The 25,911-nt window shown below is 42.7% G+C and overlaps 1 protein-coding gene across 4 annotated transcripts in view; it reads right to left on the bottom strand.

Moving 5' to 3' along the window:
• LAMA2 (laminin subunit alpha 2) overlaps window positions 1-25,911 on the bottom strand; it is a 1,405,743-nt gene that overhangs the window by 1,121,740 nt on the left and 258,092 nt on the right. For all 4 annotated transcript variants that reach the window (XM_082249565.1, XM_082249566.1, XM_082249567.1 and 1 more), the window contains exon 3: window positions 16,208-16,320. In XM_082249565.1, coding sequence (XP_082105691.1) covers window positions 16,208-16,320 — 113 coding nt within the window. The remainder of the gene's footprint in view (window positions 1-16,207; window positions 16,321-25,911) is intronic.

Here is a 25,911-nt window from a genome sequence, read left to right as displayed (position 1 = left end):
GGCCTCAACCACCCACGCGGCCGCCATTAAACAACTCCAGAGAGGCTCGGACTTATATACATCTCACCTCATTGAAATCAACCGCCACCTGGAGGATCTGGACAACCGGGGTAGGCGACATAATATTCGGCTTCGGGGCCTCCCCGAATCTGTGGAACCCCCCGACCTGACCACCACATTGACTGCGATTTTCAATGATCTGCTCGAGAGGCCGGCAGACACCCCGATCGATTTTGAAAGGGCACATCGGGCCCTCCGCCCGCGAGCGGGTGATTCCGATCCCCCTCGGGATGTTATTTGCTGCTTGGTGAGCTACCCTCTTAAGGAAGCCATCCTCCGGAAAGCAAGGAGCCGTGATCGAGTACTACATGAGGGGTCGGAACTAAAATTCTTCCAAGATCTCTCGCCCATTACTCTCCAGAATCGCAGAGCCCTGCGACCCTTGCTGGAAGCACTCCGCACAAGAGGTATCACTTATCGGTGGCGCTTTCCTTTCTGCCTTTTTGCCACCTTCAGAGGCAGATCAGCATCTTTGAAAGTTCCGGATGACATACCTACCTTTTGTGATGCTTTCGAGATTCCAGTTATGGACTTGCCAGACTGGTATGGCGAGTTTTATGCCTCGGACCCCTGGATATCGGTTACTGCATCTGCCACCCCTAAAGCGCAGAGAAGCCGACAACGCAGACGCCGTCACTCCCAGAACGATGCAACTCCTATGCGATCCAAGGAAGATCGTCGATCAAGCCCTTTGCGCTCTCCAGTCCGTCAGCGGGAGAAGCTGAACCTGTGACTCCCTCGCATGATCACTGATGCCTGTCTGCTGCCTTGGTAAAGGTACTCTTGCCCTCTCCCTCCCCCCTGCTCCTGCCTGTGTGGACCCAGTCTGCCCCTTTTACCCGGTCTTCTCCGTCCCGTTCATCCCCGACTTAACCCTACAATTGTCATTGGCCCTTATGTCCGGGAACCTAGTCTCGGCCGGCAGCAGACGCCTGATGGATCTGACTGTGTCCCGTGCTCCGGTCCTCATGTCCTCATGTCCATCTCCCCCCCTCCGGGTGCCCCCAGTTCTTCCCACGTATGGAACCTTCACCATCCATGAATCCTTTCATTGTCCCCCCTCCCTTTTTACTCTCCCTCTCCCCCTGATTCTCCGTAGGTTCCTCAACAGATCCGGAACTATTGGACTGCACGACCTCATCCCGTATCCTGCGGTGCCTTTCCTCCTATCCCCCGGCTACCGAACATTGTCTACCTCCTGCAATGAAAGGTTTTTTTTTTTTTTCTCTGTTTTTGTCTTTTAGTTGTTTCGCTATTTTAACTGTCTGCCGGATTGATGTTTTATGTTGCTTAGAGTGTTAGACGGGATGACTGACACATGCCTGTAATGTGAAGGGAAGGTGAGCTGACCAATCCCGTTAGGTTTATGCCCTGACAGAGGCACTCTTAAGGGACACGGGATAATTGTAGAGATATAGAGATACGTACTACATCTTCGTCACGTATGAGGTATGGAATAACAATAGGTCCGAGGTCCCTCGCTGTTGGCAACCTCATGTCCCTTCCCATCCTTTTTCTATACCTACACATGACCACCGTACCTCTCTCCTGAACTCTACTCCCGCCTTTCCCCCTCCTCCTTGTCCATGGTCACCCCCCCCCCCCCCTAAGCGTTCCTGTCCTCCTTGCTTGGCTGTTAGAGCCTTCTACGATAACCTAACCCTCCCCCTGATATCTGTTCCCCCTCCTCCCTGTCTACTCCTACCTGGATACACGTAGATACGCATGGGTGTACTCCCCCCAGATTGCCACCCCCCCAAAAAATACCCTACCCTTACCTTCCCCCCAGGGCTCCCATTTCCCTCCACACAGACCGAGATGAGACGGGAGGATTGGGCTGGAATAGTTTAGAATGGGCTGGTAACACCTTCTGTCCATTTCATTCTTGCCTATTATGTAAGCAGACATGCCACGATATTGACCTTTTTGTTTGCCGTTTTATGATACACCTTCATCATTTCACCGTTCTGACTACTGTTGCCTAGTTTACTATGTTTGGTTGTACAACACTTAACCTGGTTATAATTGCAATACATGTAACTGTTCATCACGCCTGTTTTTGATGTTAATGTTCTTGCTTATTGCTCCCTTCCCCATTTCACTATCTCAATACATTTGGCGACCCCCTCAGCTATCTAATCTGAGGCACCCACTGTCACCTATCATACTTGCTTCACTGATCCCCAGTGCAGAGCCACCCTGTGCCTGATTTGGGACCGTTCCCGAACCTCAGTTCCTCACCTCAACGACAGTTTTTAACTGTTGTTGACCCGTGACACTTTGTGTCTTCCCCCCTACTCCCCCTCTAGCGGCAGCTTACAATAGTTTGCTGATTGAGGCCGACTAGGGGACTTCTACACACTCTCCCCATCCTCGTGTTTTTCCCCTACCCCCCCATTCCCCCCTCTTTTTGGCCTATCTTCCCCCTTTCTGTTTCCCCTTCCCTTCTCCCCTTCTCTCTTACTCCTCTATATCTTTTGCCCTCCCCTCTTTCCCCCTCTTCATTCTCTCCCGCTCCTCTCCATCCCCCTGCCCCTTCTATCCCACTCTCCCCCTTTTCTCTCTTTCTCTTTAACCCCCAACTCAACTCCCTCCTTGAGTGGACGCTAACATGCCTGCTCCGGAAGTTATCAACACACAACGCACTATCAAGATTCTCTCGTCCAATGCTCAGGGATTAAACATTCCCGAAAAGCGCTCACAATTTCTAGCTGAAGCCCTTCGTTTGCGGGCCCAAATTCTATTGGTGCAAGAGACCCATTTCAGAACAGGTGATCCACCTTCCTTCTCCAACAAACATTTCCCCACCACGTTTCACGCTACGTCTGAAGGCTCCAAATCACGTGGAGTCTCTATTCTGCTATCCAAACAAATTGACTTCCAGCCTTTAGAGGTTAAAGCGGATCCAGAGGGCAGGTTCCTTTTTGTTAAGGGCCGCCTGAATGCTCGTCCAGTAACCCTGGCCAATGTCTACGCGCCAAACAATAAACAAGTTCCTTTTTTCCGAAAAGTGTGCCAAGAACTCGCAGACTTCACTGCGGGACTCCTGATACTTGGAGGAGATTTAACGCCCCTCTTAATCCCCTCCTGGACTCCTCGACTAATGCCTCTGTGCTCCCTTTCCGAGCACTACGTCAAATCCGCCTTCAGCTCCGGTCTTTACATCTCCATGACTCCTGGAGAACACTTTTCCCTAATGACAGGGATTACACCTTCTTCTCCGCCCCCCATTCGAAGTTCTCGAGGATTGACTACATTTTTCTCTCTCAGCCAGACCTGCAATTTCTCTCTGATGCCTCCATTGAGCCGAGGGTCCTTTCGGACCACAGTCCCATAACCATGACTCTTAGATTCCCTGAACACATCACGAAGACTAAAACGTGGAGATTGAACCCCTCTCTTCTTAAAGATGGAGTAGTTCTTTCCAGTTTGTCCTCCAAACTTAAAGAATACTTTGAACTCAATGATACTCCTGATAACGGACCCCTGGTTCAGTGGGAGGCCCATAAGTGTGTGATTAGAGGCGAATTTCTAACCATAACTGCATCTCTGAAAAAAGCACGCCAACGCGAACTGCAGGACCTATACTCCCGACTGACCACCCTTGAGACGCTATACAAACGGTCCCTCGCTCAATCCGCCGCGCCAGAGCTCCTTGAGATCCGTACACGCCTGAAAGACATACTAGGTCTACAGGCACATCGGAGACTTGTACTGAGCCGGAAAGTGTTTTATGAACGCGGGAATAAGAGTGGTCGCCTTTTGGCCCGAGCCACCCGTCCCAAAACTGGCCTCTCCTCAATCCATACAATCAGAGACTCCTCTGGCTCCCTCCACTCCTCTAATGTAGATATCGCCCGCCAATTCGAGGACTTTTATAAGGGCTTATACAATCTCTCCTCCACCCCTGCCAACCCTTCTCAGATAGCCTCGAGAAATACCCAACTTGAGAATTTCTTCACTTCCCATGGCATGTCTCCCCTTTCTGCTCAGGATGCCGAAGCTCTTGAATCTCCCATCACCACGGAAGAGCTCTCTAGGGCCCTCCGTGAGATGAAACCAGGTAAAGCACCTGGACCAGACGGGCTCCCCCTCCTCTACTATCGAGCTTTTGCGGAAGTACTTAAGCCTCATTTCATTAGAGCTTTCAGAGGACTGGCGGAAGCTCAACACCATTCCTCATCACTACTAGAGGCATATATCACGGTAATTCCGAAGGAAGGAAAAGACGATACGCTTGTCTCTAGTTATCGTCCCATTTCTCTTTTAAATGTGGACGCCAAACTTTATGCAAAAATTTTAGCGAACCGTCTTGTCCCGCTCCTGCCTTCCCTGGTCTCCTTGGACCAAGTGGGATTCGTCCCGGGAAGGGAGGCACGGGACAACACTACTAGGGCATTGAACGTTCACCACTGGCTTACTTCCCGCAAATTCCCCGGATTTTTTCTCTCCCTAGACGCGGAGAAGGCGTTCGACAGAGTGGCCTGGGACTATCTTTTATCCATGCTGGCATCTATTGGATTGCGAGAGAGGATGATAATGAGCATACGCGCATTATACACCAATCAGATAGCCCGTGTACGGGTCAACGGCCACCTGTCGGACGCCTTCCACCTTTCCAATGGTACGCGTCAGGGATGCCCCCTATCCCCCATCCTCTTTGTACTATCCCTGGAACCTTTCCTAAACATGCTCCGCTCCAACCCAAATATTCGCGGAATCCCAGTGGGCGATACCACCCACAAGGTGGCCGCCTTCGCGGACGACATGTTGCTTTTCCTCACCCAGCCACATATCTCCATACCCAATCTACTGAAAGACTTATCACTCTTCCACTCCCTCTCGAACCTAAAGATAAACTACTCCAAGTCCATGGCCTTGAACGTAACTCTCCCTGATGTAGATGTGGAAAGATGCAAGACCAACTTTCCCTTTCTTTGGGCGCCTATCTCCATTCCTTACTTGGGCATTCACATACCTCGTCGCCTCGAATCCCTCTTTGACACGAACTACAAACCCCTGCTCTCATCTATTTGCCGCGATTTGCAGAAGTGGAGGAATCTACGCATCTCGTGGTTTGGCAGAGCCGCTTTGCTCAAGATGTCCATTCTCCCTAGACTCTTATATCTTTTCCAGGCAGCCCCCATCCACCTTCCGCAATCGTTTTTCTCGACTCTTCGGGCTACCACCGCACAATTCTTGTGGGATGGGAAACCTCCCAGGATCAAATTTTCCAGATTGACGGCTCCGAAACACAAAGGGGGTCTAGGCATCCCTGAACTCCAAACCTATCACAAGGCCTGCATCCTGACTAGACTCTTGGACTGGAATCTCCACTCCTCTAACAAATCGGTTGTTGCTCTTGAAAACGCTTTCTCGGAGATCCCACTTCATCTTTTGGCCTGGATGCCTCTCTCCTCCGTCTCCCCGACCCTTAAACGCCATCCCCTGATTGGTCCACCACTCATGGCCCATGACAAATGGAAGAAGCAGCTCCGGATTGACCCGCGAATAGGACCCTTGATTTCTTTGAGGATGAACCCGGCTTTTCCACCTGGCAACTCAATGACCTTCCTGAGTCACAGCTGGCCCTTTCAAGAAATCTTTGCCCAACAATTCTTTAAAGATGGGATTCTCCTTTCCTGGGAAGAGGTCAACCGTTTCTTGGCCCCTTACACTCTCCCACTCTGGTCTTACTTCCAAATACGCCATTTCCTTTCCACTACAGCCACCCCTAGGGAATGGTCAAGGCCCCCGACCCCCCTGGAAACTATCAGTATCCAAGCCAAACCCCGACGTCACCTAATCTCTGAACTCTACGAACACCTACTCGATGCCCCTCAGGTGTCCCTGGCCCCCTTTGCACAAGCTTGGTCCCGTGACCTCCAACTCTCACTTTCTGAGAAAGATTGGGAATCCATATGTCGCTCTGTCCATCGGGCCTCTATCAACGTCACAACCCAAGAGAATGGGTATAAAATCCTGACTCGCTGGTACAGAACTCCAGACAGAATTCACAAGTTCCAACCAGGAGTCCCTGATACTTGCTGGAGGTGTCAAAGTGAACCAGGCACCATGCTTCATATCTGGTGGAACTGTGCCATAATTCAGCCCTTCTGGGAGATGGTTCACAGATTGATTCGTGAAGTCACGTCCTGCGATCTTCTCCTAACTCCTGAACACTTCCTCCTCAACCACACCTCAGATACGCACAATGCTCGTAAGCCGATTCTTGCCCGTCACATGCTAAATGCCGCCAAGCTGTGCCTTCCTTGCCATTGGAAATCGACCTCCATTCCATCGTCTAGGGAGTGGTTTCTTAGACTCAATGGAATCGAGGAAATGGAGGAATTGATCAGCATCTCTAATGACCAGATCCACAATTTCTCGGCCCGATGGATAGACTGGATCAGATTCAAGCATACCTGTACATACGAAACGATTATGGGGACCAAGAGCCCACGATCGTGAACTCGAGTGTTATACCGAAATCGAAAATCGCTCCCGCGTCCTACTCTGCTCTCTGTGTCCAAGGGAAGGCTGCTCGCTGAACTACCTCTGACCATGCGCCATCCGGCCTGCCTTTCACCCCCCCCCCCCTTACACCTAGTCCCACTTCTCTTTTCCTCTAATCTTTTTCCTCCCCTTTCTGATCCTACCCCCTTCCTTTTCTTCCCATCCCGTCTTCCCTGCCCCATGTGTTGTCTGTCCTATATACTCAATTACTACGACTTTCCTCTCCATGTCTAGTGGGTTCATGCCTGGTTTTTTGGCCATGTGCTACCCTCCCCGTACACGAGACCTGGCTAACAATACTCATTATATTAGGCCGCTGTGGCACATGACTCCTTTTTCTTGCCCGATCTCAGTTTGCCGATTAACCCAGTATATGAACCTCCCATCTCATAAGTTGGGACACTCAAATGGCCTTGTCTTCTCTATTACTGATCTATTTACTCCCACTATGAACACATTGTTACGCATTCTAGTCGTTACTGCCACGTTATGCTACTTTGTTAATAGTATATCACTGTTTTATACACACTCCATGTAATTGTTCTCATGTACTGTGTATTTTTTGTATGTTTGTATATTTAAAATCTCAATAAAACCTGATTATGGAAAAAAAAAAAAAAATCTGGCCTGTTAGTGGGTCCTGAGGACCGGAGTTGAGAACCACTGCTCTAAACACTCCAGCTTCTCTCTCAGATTCTCCACCTCTGAACTGGAGAATCTGCGAAGGAGATTTTTTAGAGATCTTCAGATCTCACCTTCCTCAACTGGTCTTTTGCAACAGAACAGTCATGTACTGTGGTGAGAAGCTGAGAACATCTTCTCTGCTCCTCATCTCAGCTACAAAAACTGGTATACATGAGAGATCAGCCCTGATCCTGAAGATCACTGCTTTTCTCTGTTTCATTGGCACCTATGTACCCATTACTCTTTATCGTAGGTAAGGTGCCTGGGGGCCTTCTTATTTTTTAAAGGGGCTTCCAGATTATATTTCCTTCATAGACCCCCACAACCATTTGGCCAGGGTTGTTGGGAAAAGGTTCTTGTCCTCATCAATATGGGGACGAGTTGCTTTGACAAGGGGTTCCTCTTAGTAAAATAACCCTCATATTGAGGGCATGTGGTCTAGCATGGTTCAGAAGGGGGGGGGCCACGTGCTTGCCCACCCCCACACACACACACACACACTTTTCCTGGTCTGCCAGGCTACATTGTCAAATAAGGGTTTGGGATAGATTTTAGGGGGGCATTACACTTTTTTCTTTTTTTTGTGTGGAGTTTCCCTTTAAAATTCATAGCAGACCCAAAGAGTACCAGCTAACAGAAATTTAAAATATTTTAAACATTTTTTTTGTTTCGTTACATGTTCCCCAGGGCAGTACCCTGTTTCTTTTGCCAAATGTTTGACCATTCCTTGCCTATTAGCCTAGAAAATGGCTATTTTTTTGTTTTTATTGGTCAAATGAACTTCAATGGGACTCAGATTAGGCAACTATACTTTAGTAATACTCACTGAATACACCTTGAACCAAACCCAGGTATATTCAGCTTATCCCCATTGGAAAATATAGGGGCAATGAGCTGCAAAACTTCCAAGTGTTTTTAGTGCAGAACATATACAGGGTTGTATCTGTAACTACTATCTGTATTATTTATTAAATTTAGCTGGTTCTGCACTGAAAGGTGAATACAACTTGAAAATGTGTCCAGAAGTACTAAAGAGCTTCTGATTAAGGCACTGCAAGGAAGGAATGTGCAAAAACATTTAAAATAGCTATGTGTTAAAAATAGACCTTAGATTGACTATCCACAGCATCTCTTACATACGCACACACACACAGAGTTTTTATTAAAATTACACGCAATTCTAGTTAATTACCAATTATTATTTCAAGTGCCTCTTTAAAACAAATTGAAGCCCACACCATAATACTCTAGAACAAGATGCCTTGAAATATGTTACTGGATGTTAGTGACTTACTTGTAGTTAGGGATGTGCAAGTCTAGCTGGAAGGTCTCCAGCTTTGTGATGAACCATATTTTATTTTATGAAGGCTGATTTTTATTTTTCAATACTGGTCATTTGTAAGGCTAATAAGCAAGCTATTGTCAAAAAGGTACAGGAAGCCACACAATGCAATGAAGGATATGTACCAATGTCACATTTCAAAAAAGTAATGGTTAACAAAATGTAAAATACAATGTTATGAAATATGCTGCTAAATAATAGTCAATAACCAATCATTAACCTATGCCTTTATACAGTACTTACCCCAACACTTAACAGGACATTTAATCTTTACATTAATCCGAATACCTAATTTAATCAAGAAGTGTAGGTATAAATCATGGGATCTACGTGCACAATTTTGATGAGGTCCTCTGGAAACCATTGGCTGTTGGATTATATTGCATTCTAATAGCAACACCTCTCACCACTGCTATGTTACACTCATGACAACTGCTCTCTTTCCATTTGTGGGCAATGAAAATGGCCCTTTTATTACCTTGGTGGGGAGGATTATGGTGTGGGGTTGTTTTTCAGGGGTTGGGCTTGGCCTCTTAGTTCCCAGTGAAGGGAACTCTTAGGGCCCTTTCACACGGGCGCTCCGTATGGCCGCAAATCATCCTATTTTTTTGCGGATGATTTACAGACATAATGTATGTCAATGGCATTGCGTTTTTTGGAACGGAACAGAACCATATTTTTCCTCCTCATCTCAGCTACAAAAACTGGTATACATGAGAGATCAGCCCTGATCCTGAAGATCACTGCTTTTCTCTGTTTCATTGGCACCTATGTACCCATTACTCTTTATCGTAGGTAAGGTGCCTGGGGGCCTTCTTATTTTTTAAAGGGGCTTCCAGATTACATTTCCTTCATAGACCCCCACAACCATTTGGCCAGGGTTGTTGGGAAAAGGTTCTTGTCCTCATCAATATGGGGACGAGTTGCTTTGACAAGGGGTTCCTCTTAGTAAAATACCCCTCATATTGAGGGCATGTGGTCTAGCATGGTTCAGAAGGGGGGGCCACGTGCTTGCCCACCCCCACACACACACACACACACTTTTCCTGGTCTGCCAGGCTACATTGTCAAATAAGGGTTTGGGATAGATTTTAGGGGGGCATTACAATTTTTTCTTTTTTTTGTGTGGAGTTTCCCTTTAAAATTCATAGCAGACCCAAAGAGTACCAGCTAACAGAAATTTAAAATATTTTAAACATTTTTTTTGGTTTCGTTACATGTTCCCCAGGGCAGTACCCTGTTTCTTTTGCCAAATGTTTGACCATTCCTTGCCTATTAGCCTAGAAAATGGCTATTTTTTTGTTTTTATTGGTCAAATTAACTTCAATGGGACTCAGATTAGGCAACTATACTTTAGTAATACTCACTGAATACACCTTGAACCAAACCCAGGTATATTCAGCTTATCCCCATTGGAAAATATAGGGGCAATGAGCTGCAAAACTTCCAAGTGTTTTTAGTGCAGAACATATACAGGGTTGTATCTGTAACTACTATCTGTATTATTTATTAAATTTAGCTGGTTCTGCACTGAAAGGTGAATACAACTTGAAAATGTGTCCAGAAGCACTAAAGAGCTTCTGATTAAAGAGGTTGTAAACTCGTTTTTTTTACAACCTGCAAGAGAAAGACATAATGAGCTAGTATGCATCGCATACTAGCTCATTATGAAATACTTACCTTAGAACGAGCCCCCGCCGTGCCGCTCTCTTACCTGTATGACGAGCGACATGTTCAGTCGCCCGTCTTCCGGGATCGGTTGAGAAGGATATGAAGCCTTTATTTCCAGTGACTCATGTAGGTTGAATGATTTTACAATGTCTTCCCAAATTCATCATGCAGAAGACATTATGCAAGATGTCTCATGCAAAAGAACGGTTTTTCCCAGGGTACAGTAATAAACTAATAAACCATTAGTGTAGTCAGTGGATCATTTAAGTATAAAATCAAAATCTTTTTTTCCGCAGATATCACTATATTATTTCTCTCTTTGCTCGATAATCTCCACTGCTGTTAATAGACAATGTTAAAAAATAAATAAAAAACAACCTAGTACATACTTAACTCACCACATTTTAAACATATAGAAAATTGCTTGAATGAAACAAGTAGTAAATGTATAGTATAATAATTATGTAAAATACAAAATAGACAAATACATTCTTTGTATTAATGAGTGACTAAGAAAACATTCAACTTTCTTTATTTCAGATTACAAAGTACAAACGAAAGTGAAAACAATGGAAATTATTGTTTTGCTCAATGCATTCTTGAAACTCCTAACATTCTGAAGACTGATGCCAGGAATCTTCAATAATGGACAGTTGAATATTTAGAACAATGCCCTGAACTTGGAAATACTGGGAACACACTTGTTAAACATGTTTCCAATCCTTGCTGACATAAATGCTTCAATCTTTTTTTTTTTTTTCCAAGGACAACCATACCTGAGTTGCAAATAAGGATCTAGCGTTGTTTACACAAACAGTTACTGTATATTGTTTCAGTTATAAAACTAAAAATACCCCCGCTCTATTGAAAATAGTATATATATATATATATATATATATATATATATATATATATATATATATATATATATATATATATATATATGTACATACACACACACATGCATGCATACATACATACAGGTGTATATATATATATATATATATATATATGTATATATATATATATATATAAATAAATAAATAAATAAACAAGAAAGCAGCTCACTCTGAAAAATATGCACTCATCACATTAACATTCAATAACAAAGATAAATAAACAAATAGTAAAGCACTTTCAATACATGACTACCATTATTATGAGTCAAAAAACTAAAAATACATACCTATAATATGAATAATGATGATAAATAAATCAGTAGGTGAAATCATACATATAAATGTGCAATCAATTGTGTCTTTTATCTATAAGATCATCATAAAAAAACAAGAAAAAGTTTTAAAAAGTGAGTATATCAACAAATTAAGTCCCAATGCACATCCCATTTCCGTGCAATCTCAAATTGAAATTCCAAAATCTTCAAAATGAAACAATCTTCAATATGCACACCACGCACACCCAGGTGCCCTTCATCCCACCCTGTAAGCTTGGCTCACAACACTGCAATAAAAGCAGGGCAACTGCTTTTTATTTACTTTCAAATGTCACTCTGCTCAAATTCCCCTCTTTCAGTGGTAAATCACATCCTAGATTAAAGAATGATATATAGAAAGCAGAAACACAAACTGATAATGTAGATTGCTCTTCCAGTTTTAATAAAAAAGATTTAAATCACACTCACATTTCAGCAAATTAGTAAGGCATATCACAGAAGCATTTCCAAGAATGGTATCCAAATTCCACCTGACGTGATGACATCACTGCTTGACTGATGCGTTGTGTCGTAATTGGCTTTCTCAAAGGCTCAAGCAGGTGATTGGCATCCTGCTCTATACGCACTCTGGTACGGACACCATAGCGGCCATGGAAAAAACCTGCTGCCACAGTATCAGGGACCAGATCCTAGAGGGTCGACAAGCCTATAGGCTAAACTGCAGTGCTTGGCGACTAATCCTACAGCAATAATCTAGCCATTATCAAATGGTAATGGCTAGAAAATGTTAGGGCAGCTGCTGCCATTTTTAGACAGAGCCCTGTTGGAAGGGCTGGGTGTTCCTGCAGAAGACTCCATCCCTTGTGAGGGATATTCCTTGCCCAAAAACTGGGGAAATCGGGACAGCTACAAGTATCTGGGAGACTGAGGGAGCTGAGGTAAGTCCAGGGGGCTGGATGAAGTCCAGAAAACTCTAGAGGAGTGAGCAAGCTTGGGGGGCTGGAAAACCCTATTTAGAGACCAGGACCCATGATCTGGGAAAACCCATGACCTGGGAGACCAAAAAAAGCAGTGGTGCCACTGAGACATAGAGACAGGTGGCTTGATATTGTCAGTGATTGTGTTTTTGCTGAAGATGGAAAATTATCTTTGTGGGAATCTTTGTTGGAACTTTGTTTTCCTTTTAAGTAAAAATGGGCTACCAGGTCCTTAAGTTCTGACTGACATGTCTCACTAAAACACATCTACCACATTGAGCTAACAAACCCCCATATCACAACTCCTATGAATTTTGGTTATGATAATAAATGCTGAGATGTATATTTTGGTAATTAAAGGTAAGGCAGACAAGAAACTACAAAAAGCGTACCTAACTGCTTAACCACTGCTAAGAGATCAGCAATAGATGCACAAGGAGCCCCTAATGTAAATACTGACTTCAGTTCATCTGAATTTGCGATCGGGCCTGTCCCCTCCATCCCCTTACTGTTGGTTCATCTTTATAACCAATATGGAATCCTGAAATAATTCAATACACCTGCGACATTATCCATATATTTCAAGGTAAAGGTTAGGACTACACTAGCAGTTAATCTCTCTGCTGCAAAGAGATTTAACTACTTATTGGAAGTCCACTTAATTTGCTTAACACTAACATCACTGTTTTGCTATTTAGGTGATTGTCTGCAAGTGGTTACATTTTTTCAGCTGTTGAAAAACATGCAGTTATATTTATAATAAATTTGTATTAGGCAAAATTACAAGGATTACATATGGTGAGGCATTGACACAGCAATTTTCTTCTTTAGCTTAAGCTTTAATGCAAACTTGTGCTCTACCTATTCAGAGCAAAGCAACAGGTTTGCATTTATCCCCTCGCCACCTGAAGCATATACTTACCCTATCTTCATTCCCCCTTGGCTTTGTTTAGCACCAAGAGACAAAGGTAAACCCTGGTTCTTCTAGGTATGGAATAGCATCTGATGCATTCCATGCTAAAGTGCTGGGCTAATCACTGCTGTAACAGAGGGAGTCCAGAGTCCTGTTTAAGCTATAACTATAATTTGTAGTTTACACTGAGCTTTCCTTTTCAAAGATATCTCCATTAAAGTGAACCTGTTAAATTTCCATGCATAGGCGAAACACAGATTCTCTTTGGAGCCTGGGCAGGCTGCTTTTGCTTAGACATGAGCTCCAACTCTGTATCATACAAATATTTAAATAAAATAGCTATGTGTTAAAAATAGACCTTAGATTAACTATCCACAGTATCTCTTACATACGCACACACACAGAGTTTTTATTAAAATTATACGCAATTCTAGTTAATTACCAATTATTATTTCAAGTGCCTCTTTAAAACAAATTGAAGCCAACACCATAATACTCTAGAACAAGATGCCTTGAAATATGTTGCTGGATGTTAGTGACTTACTTGTAGTTAGGGATGTGCAAGTCTAGCTGGAAGGTCTCCAGCTTTGTGATGAACCATATTTTATTTTATGAAGGCTGATTTTTATTTTTCAATACTGGTCATTTGTAAGGCTAATAAGCAAGCTATTGTCAAAAAGGCACAGGAAGCCACACAATGCAATGAAGGATATGTACCAATGTCACATTTCAAAAAAGTAATGGTTAACAAAATGTAAAATACAATGTTATGAAATATGCTGCTAAATAATAGTCAATAACCAATCATTAACCTATGCCTTTATACAGTACTTACCCCCAACACTTAACAGGACATTTAATCTTTACATTAATCTGAATACCTAATTTAATCAAGAAGTGTAGGTATAAATCATGGGATCTACGTGCACAATTTTGATGAGGTCCTCTGGAAACCATTGGCTGTTGGATTATATTGCATTCTAATAGCAACACCTCTCACCACTGCTATGCTACACCCATGACAACTGCTCTCTTTCCATTTGTGGGCAATGAAAATGGCCCTTTTATTACCTTGGTGGGGGGGGGGATTATGGTGTGGGGTTGTTTTTCAGGGGTTGGGCTTGGCCTCTTAGTTCCCAGTGAAGGGAACTCTTAGGGCCCTTTCACACGGGCGCTCCGTATGTCCGCAAATCATCCTATTTTTTTGCGGATGATTTACGGACATAATGTATGTCAATGGCATTGCGGATGTCAGCGGATGACCATCCCCTGACATCCGATTTTCTTCCTTTCAGTTCTCTTCCGTTTTTTGGAACTCTATTTTTCCTCCATTCAAAAAACGGAAAGGGAGCAAAATCGGATGTCAGCGGTGTCATCCGCTGACATCCGCAATGCCCATAGACTTACATTATGTCCGTATATCATCCGCAAACGGATGGGATGATATGCAGACATGTTCTGTTGAAAAAAATAAGGACCGGAGCGGAGCCAAAAAACTGATCGGCCGTGTGAAAGAGCCCTTAAGGCATCAGACATTTTGGACATTTTAATGCTCCCAACCTTGTAGGAACAGTTTTGGGATGGCCTTTCTTGTTCCAACATGATTAAGCATCAGTGCACAAAGCAAGGTCCCTAAAGACCCGAATGAGCAAGTTTGGGGTATCGGAAATTGACTGGCCTGCAAAGAGTCCTGACCTCAACTCAATAGAACACCTTTGGGATGAATTAGAGCAGGGACTGCGAGCCAGGCCTTGTCATCTACATCAGTGCCTAACCTCACAAACATTTCCATAGACACACTCCTAAACCTTGGGGACAGCCTTCCCAGAAGAGTTGAAGCTGTTATCGCTGAAAAGGGTGGGCCAACTCAATATTGAACCCTACCGACTAAGACTGGGATGCTATTAAAGTTCATGTGCGTGTAAAGGCAGGTGTCCCATTACTTCTCTGGTGGAAGAGTGTTATTGGTCTACAGGTTACAGGGTGCAATACTTGCTTTGCCCTGGGAGCTGGCAAACCATGCTATACCACTTCCCTGACTAAACCAAAACCTAATACTAAAACCAAAACTAAATCCCTTCTTCTCCTACTAGCCAAACTTACCTGCAAATTAAAACGCCTTTTTGCTCTATATGGTCTTATCTTGTGCTATATGCAGCTATGCAGAATCTGTAAAGCTCTACACCAAAAATATCAACAGCAAGTTTTAAAGAGGAAGTAAACTTCCACAAGTAGTTTTTACCTACAGGTAAGCATATAATATGGCTTACCTATAGTTAGTGTAAATATCTCCTAAACATGCACCGTTTAGGAGATATTTACTCTACATACAGCCAGTGACATCACTGGCACATGCGCTCCGAAGGAGCGGCCACCCGTGTCGTTCCTGTAGAGCCCTGTGCCGTAATCGGCGGCTCCCGTGCGCATGTGCATGATTGACTTCATCGCTGCTCCGGCCCATCACAGGGCCAGGGTCCACAAGACGGGTGAAGATGGGCGCCCCCTGCAGCGCTGACACCTCGGCGCTGGAACAGCTTTGTTTTAGGGTAAATTTTACATAATGTGCTAGTATGCAATACATACTTACACATTATGCCTTTACCTTGCAGGGTAAGAAGAACAAAAAAAAGTCCAACGGTTTACAATCGCTTAAATGCATGAATCTCTGCTAGGCAGTTTGAGCTCTCATTCAACTAATGCCTTTATTCCATAGCTTACATTAGTGCATACAAATATTCTATTGCATTAAAAAAAATAAGAATTGTTGTATGAGTAAACCAAGGTTAAATATATGTTTGCACAAGGGCGACATTTTCCAATAAAATTCCTTTTTTTCTTTATTTGTTAAGTCAGGAACATAGTTTGCTTACCTGTTGGAGATCCAGTGTAATTGTCACATGGTGGTATTGCACCCCATTTGCAATGCTTGGACTTTGCCACCATGATTTCTTACCATTGATAGCATGTGCAATTGGATAATGTACTATAAAAGAAAAGAAAATAAAGTGTAATTTTCCATATGCATATTACATCAGATGGGAAATTAAATATTCAGTTCTTTTTGTTCATCTGCATAATTAAGAATTAGGATTTGTGATTCAGCTATTTGCTGAAGATTTGTTTTATTAGAATTGGCTAATTTACTGTGTAGAGAAACTGCTGAAAATACAAGTGACTAAATTAATATTTACAATTTTTTTATTAAGCCATACTTTTTTCAGGCTACCAGAAATTCATTTTCAATAATATATAAACTAATGGGTAGCCATTTTAATATTGACTGGCTTGACGTGGATGAGTTACATTTTTAATATTAGTCTCTAAATACTAATATTAATATTTTTAATATTAGTCTCTATATGTCTTAGTTTCTTGTTATGGCCTCACATAACACAGGCAATTATACCTTAACCACTTCAGCTCCGGAAGGTTTTACCCCCTTAATGACCAGGCGTGGCTCCGGCGGCACATGCACCACCGAGACCGCGTGCACAAAATCTCGTAGATCTACGTGATTTTGTGCAGCCGAGCTGCCCTGCCGCAGTAAATCTGCGTGCGGTGGTCGGCAAGTGGTTAACCATTTCCATACTGGGCCATAATAAAAATCTTTACCGATCCGGGCGGCCGTCATATGACGTCCGCCCGCTCTTGCCACTACTGCGCGCCCCGGGGGCGCGCAGCGCGGCGATGAGGGGGGGCTCGTCCTTCGGACTGAGCCCAACCCCGATCAAGGTAAACAGCCAATGAAATTGGCTTTTTACCATGTTACAGCCTGTCAATCACAGCCGGTCACGGAATGTCAACAGAGAACACGGTAACTAGCTGTCGCCATGTTCTCCTCCTCACACACCGATCCTGTGTGAGGAGGAGATTGCGGTAACAGCTAGTTACAAATTACAGTCCACCCCAATGATTGCCCCCCAATAAAGAGCACCTGTCACTAGCCCATCAAAGTACCTGTCACTAGCCCATCAAAGTATCCGAGTACCTGTCACCAGCCCATAAGAGTACCCGAGTACCTGTCACCAGTAGGGATGATCGAACGGTTCGGGTCAACCATTGGTTCGACCCGAACATTGACTGTTCGAAATTCGGCCGAATTCTGAACTTTTTGCTGAAAAAGTTCGGAATTCGGCAACGAGAACCGACCAAAATGCAATGGGACAGGAACTGGGCTTTAAAAGCCCGTGATTGGACCAGAACCATCAGTAAAAGCCAATTGAGGGGGCAGGAGGATGCTAGGAATGTGATTGGAGTGACTAGGGGGTCCAGAGGCCAATCAGTAGTTAATACACCCCCCGGTATATAAGATAGCCCCGCCAAATCTCTAGCACTGTAATACAGGGCTGTGGAAGAGAGTGGAAGCAGTTCTGTTACTCCTGCTTCAAAAGTGTCATTTAGCAATTATTAGTGTGAGAAAAGGGATATCTAGTGTAGTTAGGGTACTATTTTCCACTATAGTTAGATTCAATAATCTAGTTTCTGTAGGGAAAATGTTAAGTGTCAGGGTGACCGTAGTGTAGTGTAGGGTGAACTGACTCTGACTGCTATGGCAGGGTGACCAAACTCTTCCATGTCAGGGTGACCGCCATAGAAAAAAGATCATTTGTATTAGAATTGCAGTAGAGCAGGGTAGTGGCTCCACTACTTTTACACCTGGCCGTTTTTGTTTCAGGCATTTTATTGGGCTTTTTTTGTGGACGTTTTTAGAGGCAGGCATGACATCTGAACTTCTGCATAGGGGTATATATACACACACACATGTATGTAGATATACACATACACACAGGTGTGAAAGTAGCAGAACCCTATGCCTGCGCTAATGAAATTATTTGCAGGCATAGGGCTCCGCTCCTATCACACCTATATGTGTGTATGTGTATAAATACATATATGTGTGTGTATATACCCCTATACAGAAGTTCAGATGTTATGCCTGCCTCCAAAGACGCCTAAAAAATGCCCAAAAAGACGCCTGCAACAACACACATGGGCGTTTTTGTTGCAGGCCTTTTTTTGGGCATTTTCTGGGCGTCTTTGGAGGCAGTAATTTATGCTCCTAGAACACCTGACGGTGCTCCTTGCATGTTGGGCCTCTGTATGTGGCTATACTGGGACAAAGTCCCAGATAAGTGGTACTGCCATACTCAGGAGGAGTAGCAGAATGTATTTTGGGGTTTCATTTTTGCTATGTACATGCTATGTGTTAGACAACTTTGTGTAAAAAAAAAATGCGTTTTCATTTTCTTTCCACATTTTCCAAAAACTTGTGGAAAAAAATTACATGTTCAAAAGACTCATTATGCCTCATAGAATATATGTTGGGGTGTTTGCTTTCCAAAATGGTGTCATTTTGTGGGTAATTCCATTGTTCTGCTGCTCCAGGGCCTTCAAAAGTGTGATAGGTCGTTAGGAAATTATATGTGTAATTTATGCTCCTAGAACACCTGACAGTGCTCCTTGCATGTTGGGCCTCTGTATGTGGCCAGGCTGTGTAAAAGTTTTACACATGTGGTATCGCCATACTCAGGAGGAGTAGCAGAATGTATTTTGGGGTGTAATTGCAAGAATGCATATTATACTTTGTGTGAGAAATAACTTGTTATTATGACAATTTTGTGTAAAAAAAAAAATATATATATACATATACTGTATATATATATATATATATATATATATATATATATATATATATATATATATATATATATTCATTTTCCCAAGAATTGTGGGAAAAAGTTACAACTTCAAAAAAACTCACTATGCCTCTTACTAAATACCCTGAAATGTCTACTTTCCAAAAAGGGGTAATATGGGGGGTATTTGTACTGTCCTGACATTTCAGGGCCTCAAGAAATTAGATAGGCCATCGGTACATGAGGTGTGATCAATTTTCAATGATTCGCACCATTGTTTGTAGACTCTATAACTTTAACACAGACTAAATAATAACCACTAATTTGGGTTATTTTTACCAAAGATATGTAGAAGTATAAATTTTGGCCCAAATTTATGAAAAAAAATTACTTATTTGCAAAATGTTATAATAGAAACTAAAACAAAATGTGTTTTTTTTTCCAAATGTTCGCTCTTTTTTCACTTATATCGCAAAAAATAAAAAACCCACTGGTGATTAAATACTACCAAAAGAAAGCTCTATTTTGTGAAAAAAAAGATAAAAAATGTGATTGGGTACAGTATTGTATGACTGAGTAATTATCATTCAAAGTGTGAGAGCACCAAAAGCTGAAAATTGGTCTGGGCAGGAAGGGGGTGTAACTGCTCTGTATGAAAGTGGTTAAATCACTGACTACAATCAATGTACAAAATGTATATTTCCTTGGCTTCTTTGCAGCTCCCAAAAATGTAATTACTGTTCTTTACTTTTTTGTATATTGTATTATAATCTTTTTTGTAGTGGTATGGTGTATGTTGCCTATGTTTTAGGCAGTTTAAGAATATGTAATTACAAATATAAAAGTGACACAAACATAACACTACTTAAAGCTGAAATTTAGGAATGCATGTACTATACCTGGTGGATCAGGGAATGCTTTGCTTTCATTAAGAAAACTCAAAGTGTTCTCTAAATGGCACCCGTGACACAGGACCCCAAAGTTAGCTGCAATCTCTTTAGTAGTGGTGCCTACTTCAGTGATTTCCAACTTCCACAGGGCTTGACCAGGTATTGACCAATGTAACTATGCTACTTAAACTTCAGCTTTAAATAAACACAACATCCACATTTGTGGTGAAATACTGTATCCTTTTTACAATGATGTAATCAATATGCTGGCCACATGCGTGTTGTCTGATTACCTGGTGCCAATTTGTTTTAATGCCTGTGCACCCATTCCTTTTGTTGTGCAGTGTGTTAAGGCATTCTATTCATTTTGAATTGGCTGCTAACATACCAGCACAAACAAAACAAAGTACATGCAATATTTTTGGCAATGCAGCAAACCACAACGTACAGTGGGGCTGTAATGGAATCCTGACACCCCGACTGGGTATCTCCGCCAAGAAGCTGCTCCCTAAGCTCTGGAACACTGGATCCCTGAATCTGGCTAAAGTTACCCCAAAAACTCGACAATACAAGTTTTGGAGTCAACCAGAATCAAACTGTTTATTGAAGCACAGGCACAAAGAGATATGCACTGTGGGACAACCCCTCCCCCTTAGCAGCCAATCCACATACACATACTGTATGCATCCCATAATAAGTTTATCTTAAGGCAGACAGAACAATAGAAGAACAATGGGATGCAGGTACTTAACAATACCAAACCCCACCCCACTAGCAAGGGTCTATGAGACACTCCTACAATATTCTAGCAATCTGTTAAGTCAAACCGTTTATCTTTATATATTTCCTGAGGGATAGTGTCCACAAATATTATTGTCCCAAGTGAAAGAGCCCCTCATTCTTCCAACACAAACCACACATATAGAACCGGATAACCAGGGTAACACCAAATGCTGAGTCCAGTGTGGTTATACAGCGAGTCTGATTAGTGCAGACCCGACTTGGGTTCTTGGTCACCCTGTGCCCCTAATAGACACAGGGTGACTTACACATAAGAGGGGCTGGGAAATCTGGACAAGGAGTCTTCCAAGCTTCCTAAAGCAATCTGGATTCCACAAGCCCCCCAACCAAAGTGACTCACATCACAGGGGCATTACCATGCATTGCAGCGAGCTGAATTGCATGTGGCTTGGGGTGCCATTTACAATGAACAACACCACAATGAGTAAACACATGTTACTGTAACTCACCTTGACAGAAAAGTTTGGTTCAGAGCTAAATCAATGACCACACATGCGCCTCCACCATATTTGTATTAGCATTATTTTCACTTGCTGTTAGCAAAACATCACCTATGCATGTGCAATCCACTTCCCTGAGTACCAGTTTGATTTACTGCCTAATAAAGGCAAGGGAGCATTGGATTGCATTTTCCATTTACAAAGGTGTGCCACCTAAAGGCCAACTGGACTTTAGGTTTAAATCACATTTCAGGTACATTATTACAAAAATATTATTAAAGCCTTACAGTTTTTCTTTTTTTTAAAAGCATATTCTTTGCCAGTATGCAGAATCCTTGCATTCTGAGTGGAAGTAGTGGTCTCTCTGTTTAGATGTAGCACACTCCCTGTAAGTCGAAACTCTGTAATCAGCATAGCTCACCTGCTGATTTGAGACCTGTAGGTCTTACTCAGAAGAGGATATGTATGACCTCTGTTAGGGCCCTTTCACACAGGCTTTCCGCCGGGTGGACTCCGTTTTGCTCAGCAGGGATCGATTTGCCGATCCCTGCTGAGTAGGCGGATAACAGGTCCATCTCCGCTCACTGTGCAGAGAGGGAGTTGTCAGTTCCCCGCTCTCCTCTATGGGAGATCGGATGAAAATAAGCCACCTGTCCGTTTTCATCCGATCAGATCCTCCAGACAGATGGAAAATAAGGTGACCATCCATATGGATTTCACAGACAGGATCAGATCGGATAGCAGTGGGTGTCAGCGGACATGTCACCGCTGACATCCGCCGCTCCATAGGGGTGCATGGAGGATCCGATTAGGTCCACCTGAAAACTGACAGGCAGACCTGATCGGAAAGCCCGTGTGAAAGGGGCCTAAAGAAACCATTGAATATGTATTACTTAGTGGTGGTGGGTCAATCCTCGGATGTATTAGCAGGTGATATATTAAAAGAAACACAACATAAAAAACGATATATAACTGGTTAAATGTATCAGTATGCTCCCAATGTACGTGTAAGTATACTCGTGTACAGGCTGCCTGAGAATGGCCAAAAAGTGTAATCAAATAGTACAAAAAGGTACAAGGTGTCACATAAGTGAACACTCAAAAAATATGTAAAGCTCTTAAACATGAAAAGTTAAAATGTATGTGCATCCGTATTATGTAAAAACATAAACACTCTAAAAAAATTATATATAAATATTGTATGAGTGATCAGTGTGTAGTAAAAAATATAAATGGTGTACAAAGGTAAAAAGTGCCCCTAATTCTCCAAATAAATATGTATGTGCAAAACCAGCAGTGAACCTGTGCAAATCCGGCAATGTAAATTAATATAGCTCCAAATGTGTGCAAATCCACTGTCTAAATAAATGTAACCGCATGTGTATGCAGCATGTAGTGATAAATAATTAATAATATATGTACATGTGCATATAAATTCTGAAAGTTAAATCCAATAGTAGGTCAAAATAAATACAAGTGTCCCCCACTTCTAAAAGATGAATAAATATATGCCCATACACTATTGGTATGTATGACTCTAATGGTATAAATTCGGCAGAGATTATGTGCAAACCCAGCTATATAAATAGATAAAACTGCCCATATGCGGATGCAGCAATGCAGCTTAAAAAGTGAATATGTGCAAACACAGCAATATAACTACATATATGCAGATCCAATAAGTCCGTGAAACATGCAATCAAAATTGGTGAAAAAAATTATATCCAAAAAAGTCCTAGTGATATATAGTCCATAGACAGGTTACTAAGGTGCTCTTTTCTCTATGGCCCGGAGTGCCGTGAGTGGGCAGAAGGTAAGGTGCTCCCCTTCTCCTGAGGTCCCGCACTTACCAGACTTAATAACCCCTACAGGGGTGGATCGCGGATCGATATTGGGGATCGCTCCCATACAACGGCAATTGGGTCTCTCCTCCTATCCTTCCTCCCTCAGCTCAGTTCCACTCCAAAGTAATTAGATATTGGCTTATAGCATCGGTGTCAAATCAGGAAATAGCCAGAACATTCCCTGGGTATATAGAAGGAAAAAATGCCTCCGATAGTGAAGGCACTGATACATTTAACCAGTTATATATTGTTTTTTATGTTGTGTTTCTTTTAATATATCACCTGCTAATACATCCGAGGATTGACCCACCACCACTAAGTAATACATATTCAATTTTTTACTATCTTATCCCATATCTGGCAGCGCCAACCACTTCCCCTTTTTCTACATACATTTGATGCATCCCTTTTTAGGGTTGCATTTTTTGAAGTGGGCAGCAGCCATAGTTGGTAATTTTAGCTTTTTATCCTAAGCGCGGATTCTTTTAGCTTTTTTCTAAAGAAACCATTGCTTCCCCACAGACAGCACAAGGTTTTCTCTCCAGCATGATGGCAGTGAACAGTTTGTGGTTACTAAAAGAAAACAACTGTAAATCTTTGATTACCTTTTGTTTTGATGCATGTATAGGCTGATATAAACTGAATGGCTTTAAGGGACATCTATTGGTTATTTCTAAGCAAAAGAAGTGGGTGAAGGAAAACCCGTAAATTTGAAGTCCAGTGACAGAAAACCAATGGGGCTCAGAAAAATACAAAATGCCATTTAGCAGTTTTAGCAGGCCTATAACCTTGTATTCCTTTATTGCTTAGTATTCCTCTGACTTGCATGTGGTGTTTTTGACTGCAGTTCTGGTAGTTTCTAATATTGGTATCACACCCTGTTTGGTAATACTAACAATGGTCATCTGAAAGACTGACCACAAAAAGACAATGAAACATCAAGCATTTCACTCAGCGGTTCAACTCTACGAGCAATGCCTGCAAATTGAAAAGCTTTGTTGTCATTTTCTTACTCCTTAATTTCTTCCTCTACTTTCAGGCTCGGTTCACATTGCTGCGATGCAGGAAATCCTGCGAATCCACCTATTGCATCCGACTCGCAGGCAGTTCATAATGCCATATGCAAACTGCTGGGAGTGTTAATACAAAGTTATTGACACCCCAAGATCGGTTCACATATCGCAGTGCGAACTGTCAATTCAGACCGGAATCAGATTGCATGGGTGTGAACACCCTTGTGATTCAATTCTGGTGCCGACCAAAAAAAGGGTCCTGCATGACTTTGGTCCGAATGCGATGCAAATTCAGCCATACAATCTGTATGGCTGAATTTGCATCGAACAGACATCGCATGTGATTTGCATCGCAGTGCTTTCCAAATCACATGCGATGTCTTTCATCATATCAATGTGAACTGAGCCTAAAGCTCAACTCCAGCCAAAATACTTTTCTGCCCTAGTTTTCATTTTGTGACCTGCATTTTGATATTCCCTTATTTCCTTTCCATGTGTCATCTATGTAAGAAATGGTGGCTATGGCAGTCACCTGAACAAGAACAAATGAACAGTAATAAAAACACAGAAGTTTCTATACCTCCCCACTTTACTTAAAATTATTTATTTATTTTATTGCTGTAACCATTGAAGAGATTTTTCATCACTTTTTGTTGTAACAAGAAAAGATGGTATCCTCTGCAATAGAGACACATATATAAGTAAAAACTTGACAAAGGTGCTAACCCTTTTCTGCCTTCCAAAGCAAAATGGAAAAAAATGGCATTGGCTTTCAAGTATACACTATATTATGAAAAGTATTGGGCCTTTACACACACGTGAAGTTTAATGGCAACCCAGTCTTAGTTCATAAGGTTCAATAGTGAGTTGGCCCACCCTTTGCAGCTATAACAGCTTCAACTCTCCTGGGAAGGCTGTCCACAAGGTTTAGGAGTGTGTCTAAGGGAATGTTTGACCATTCTTCCAGAAGCGCATTTGTGAGGTCAGACACTGATGTGGACGAGAAGGCCTGGCTCGCAGTCTTCGATGTAATTCATCCCAAAGTTGTTTTATCAGGTTGAGGTCAGGACTTTAGTGGCCAGTCAATTTCCTCCAACCCAAACTCCCTCATTCATGTCTTTATGAACCTTGCTTTGTGCACTAAGTGCAGTCATGTTGAAACAGGAAAGGACCATCCCAAAACTGTTCTCATAAATTTGGGAGCATGAAATTGTTGAAAATGTCTTGGTATACTGGTGCCTTAAGAGGTCCATTCAGTGGAACTAAGAGGTCAAGCCCAACCCCCCAAAAACAACCCCACACCATAATCGCCCCTGCACCAAATGATTTGTACCAGTGGACAAAGGAAGGTTCATAAAGACATGGATGAGCGCATTTGGGGTGGAGGAACTTGACTGGCCTGCACAGAGTCCTGACCTCAACCCGATAGAACACCTTTGGGATGAATTCGAGCGGAGACTGCAAGCCAGGCATTTTCGCCCAACTTCAGTGTCTGACTTCACAAATGTGCTTCTGGAAGAATGATCAAACATTCCCATAGACACACTCCTAAACCTTGTGGACAGCCTTCCCAGAAGAGTTAAAGCTGTTATAGCTGCAAAGGGTGGGCCAACTCAAAATTGAACCCTACGGACTAAAGCCTCGTACACACGCGTCGAAATTCGGCCAGGAATTTCCGTCCGACGACCGATCCCCCGATTTTCAGATTGTTAGTATGATGCTTCCGACAACCGACTCCGACTTTTTGGCCGAAAAAAATCTGGTGTGCAGGCTATAAAATTTTTGTCCTCCGTCAAAACACGGCTGATTTTCATGCAGTCAGTACAGATTTCGACAGGGAAAAATCTTATGAGCAAGACTGGGCATGCTCAGAGAAGAAAGAACACAAAGAAAGCAAACCAACACATGACATCACTTCTGAAGTAGAATTTTGTCGTGCGGGAAAATTCG

The sequence above is a fragment of the Pelophylax lessonae genome, assembly GCF_965119305.1.
Source record: "Pelophylax lessonae genome assembly, chromosome: 3".
Taxonomy (NCBI): domain Eukaryota; kingdom Metazoa; phylum Chordata; class Amphibia; order Anura; family Ranidae; genus Pelophylax; species Pelophylax lessonae.
This window is presented reverse-complemented; position numbering and strand designations above follow the sequence as displayed.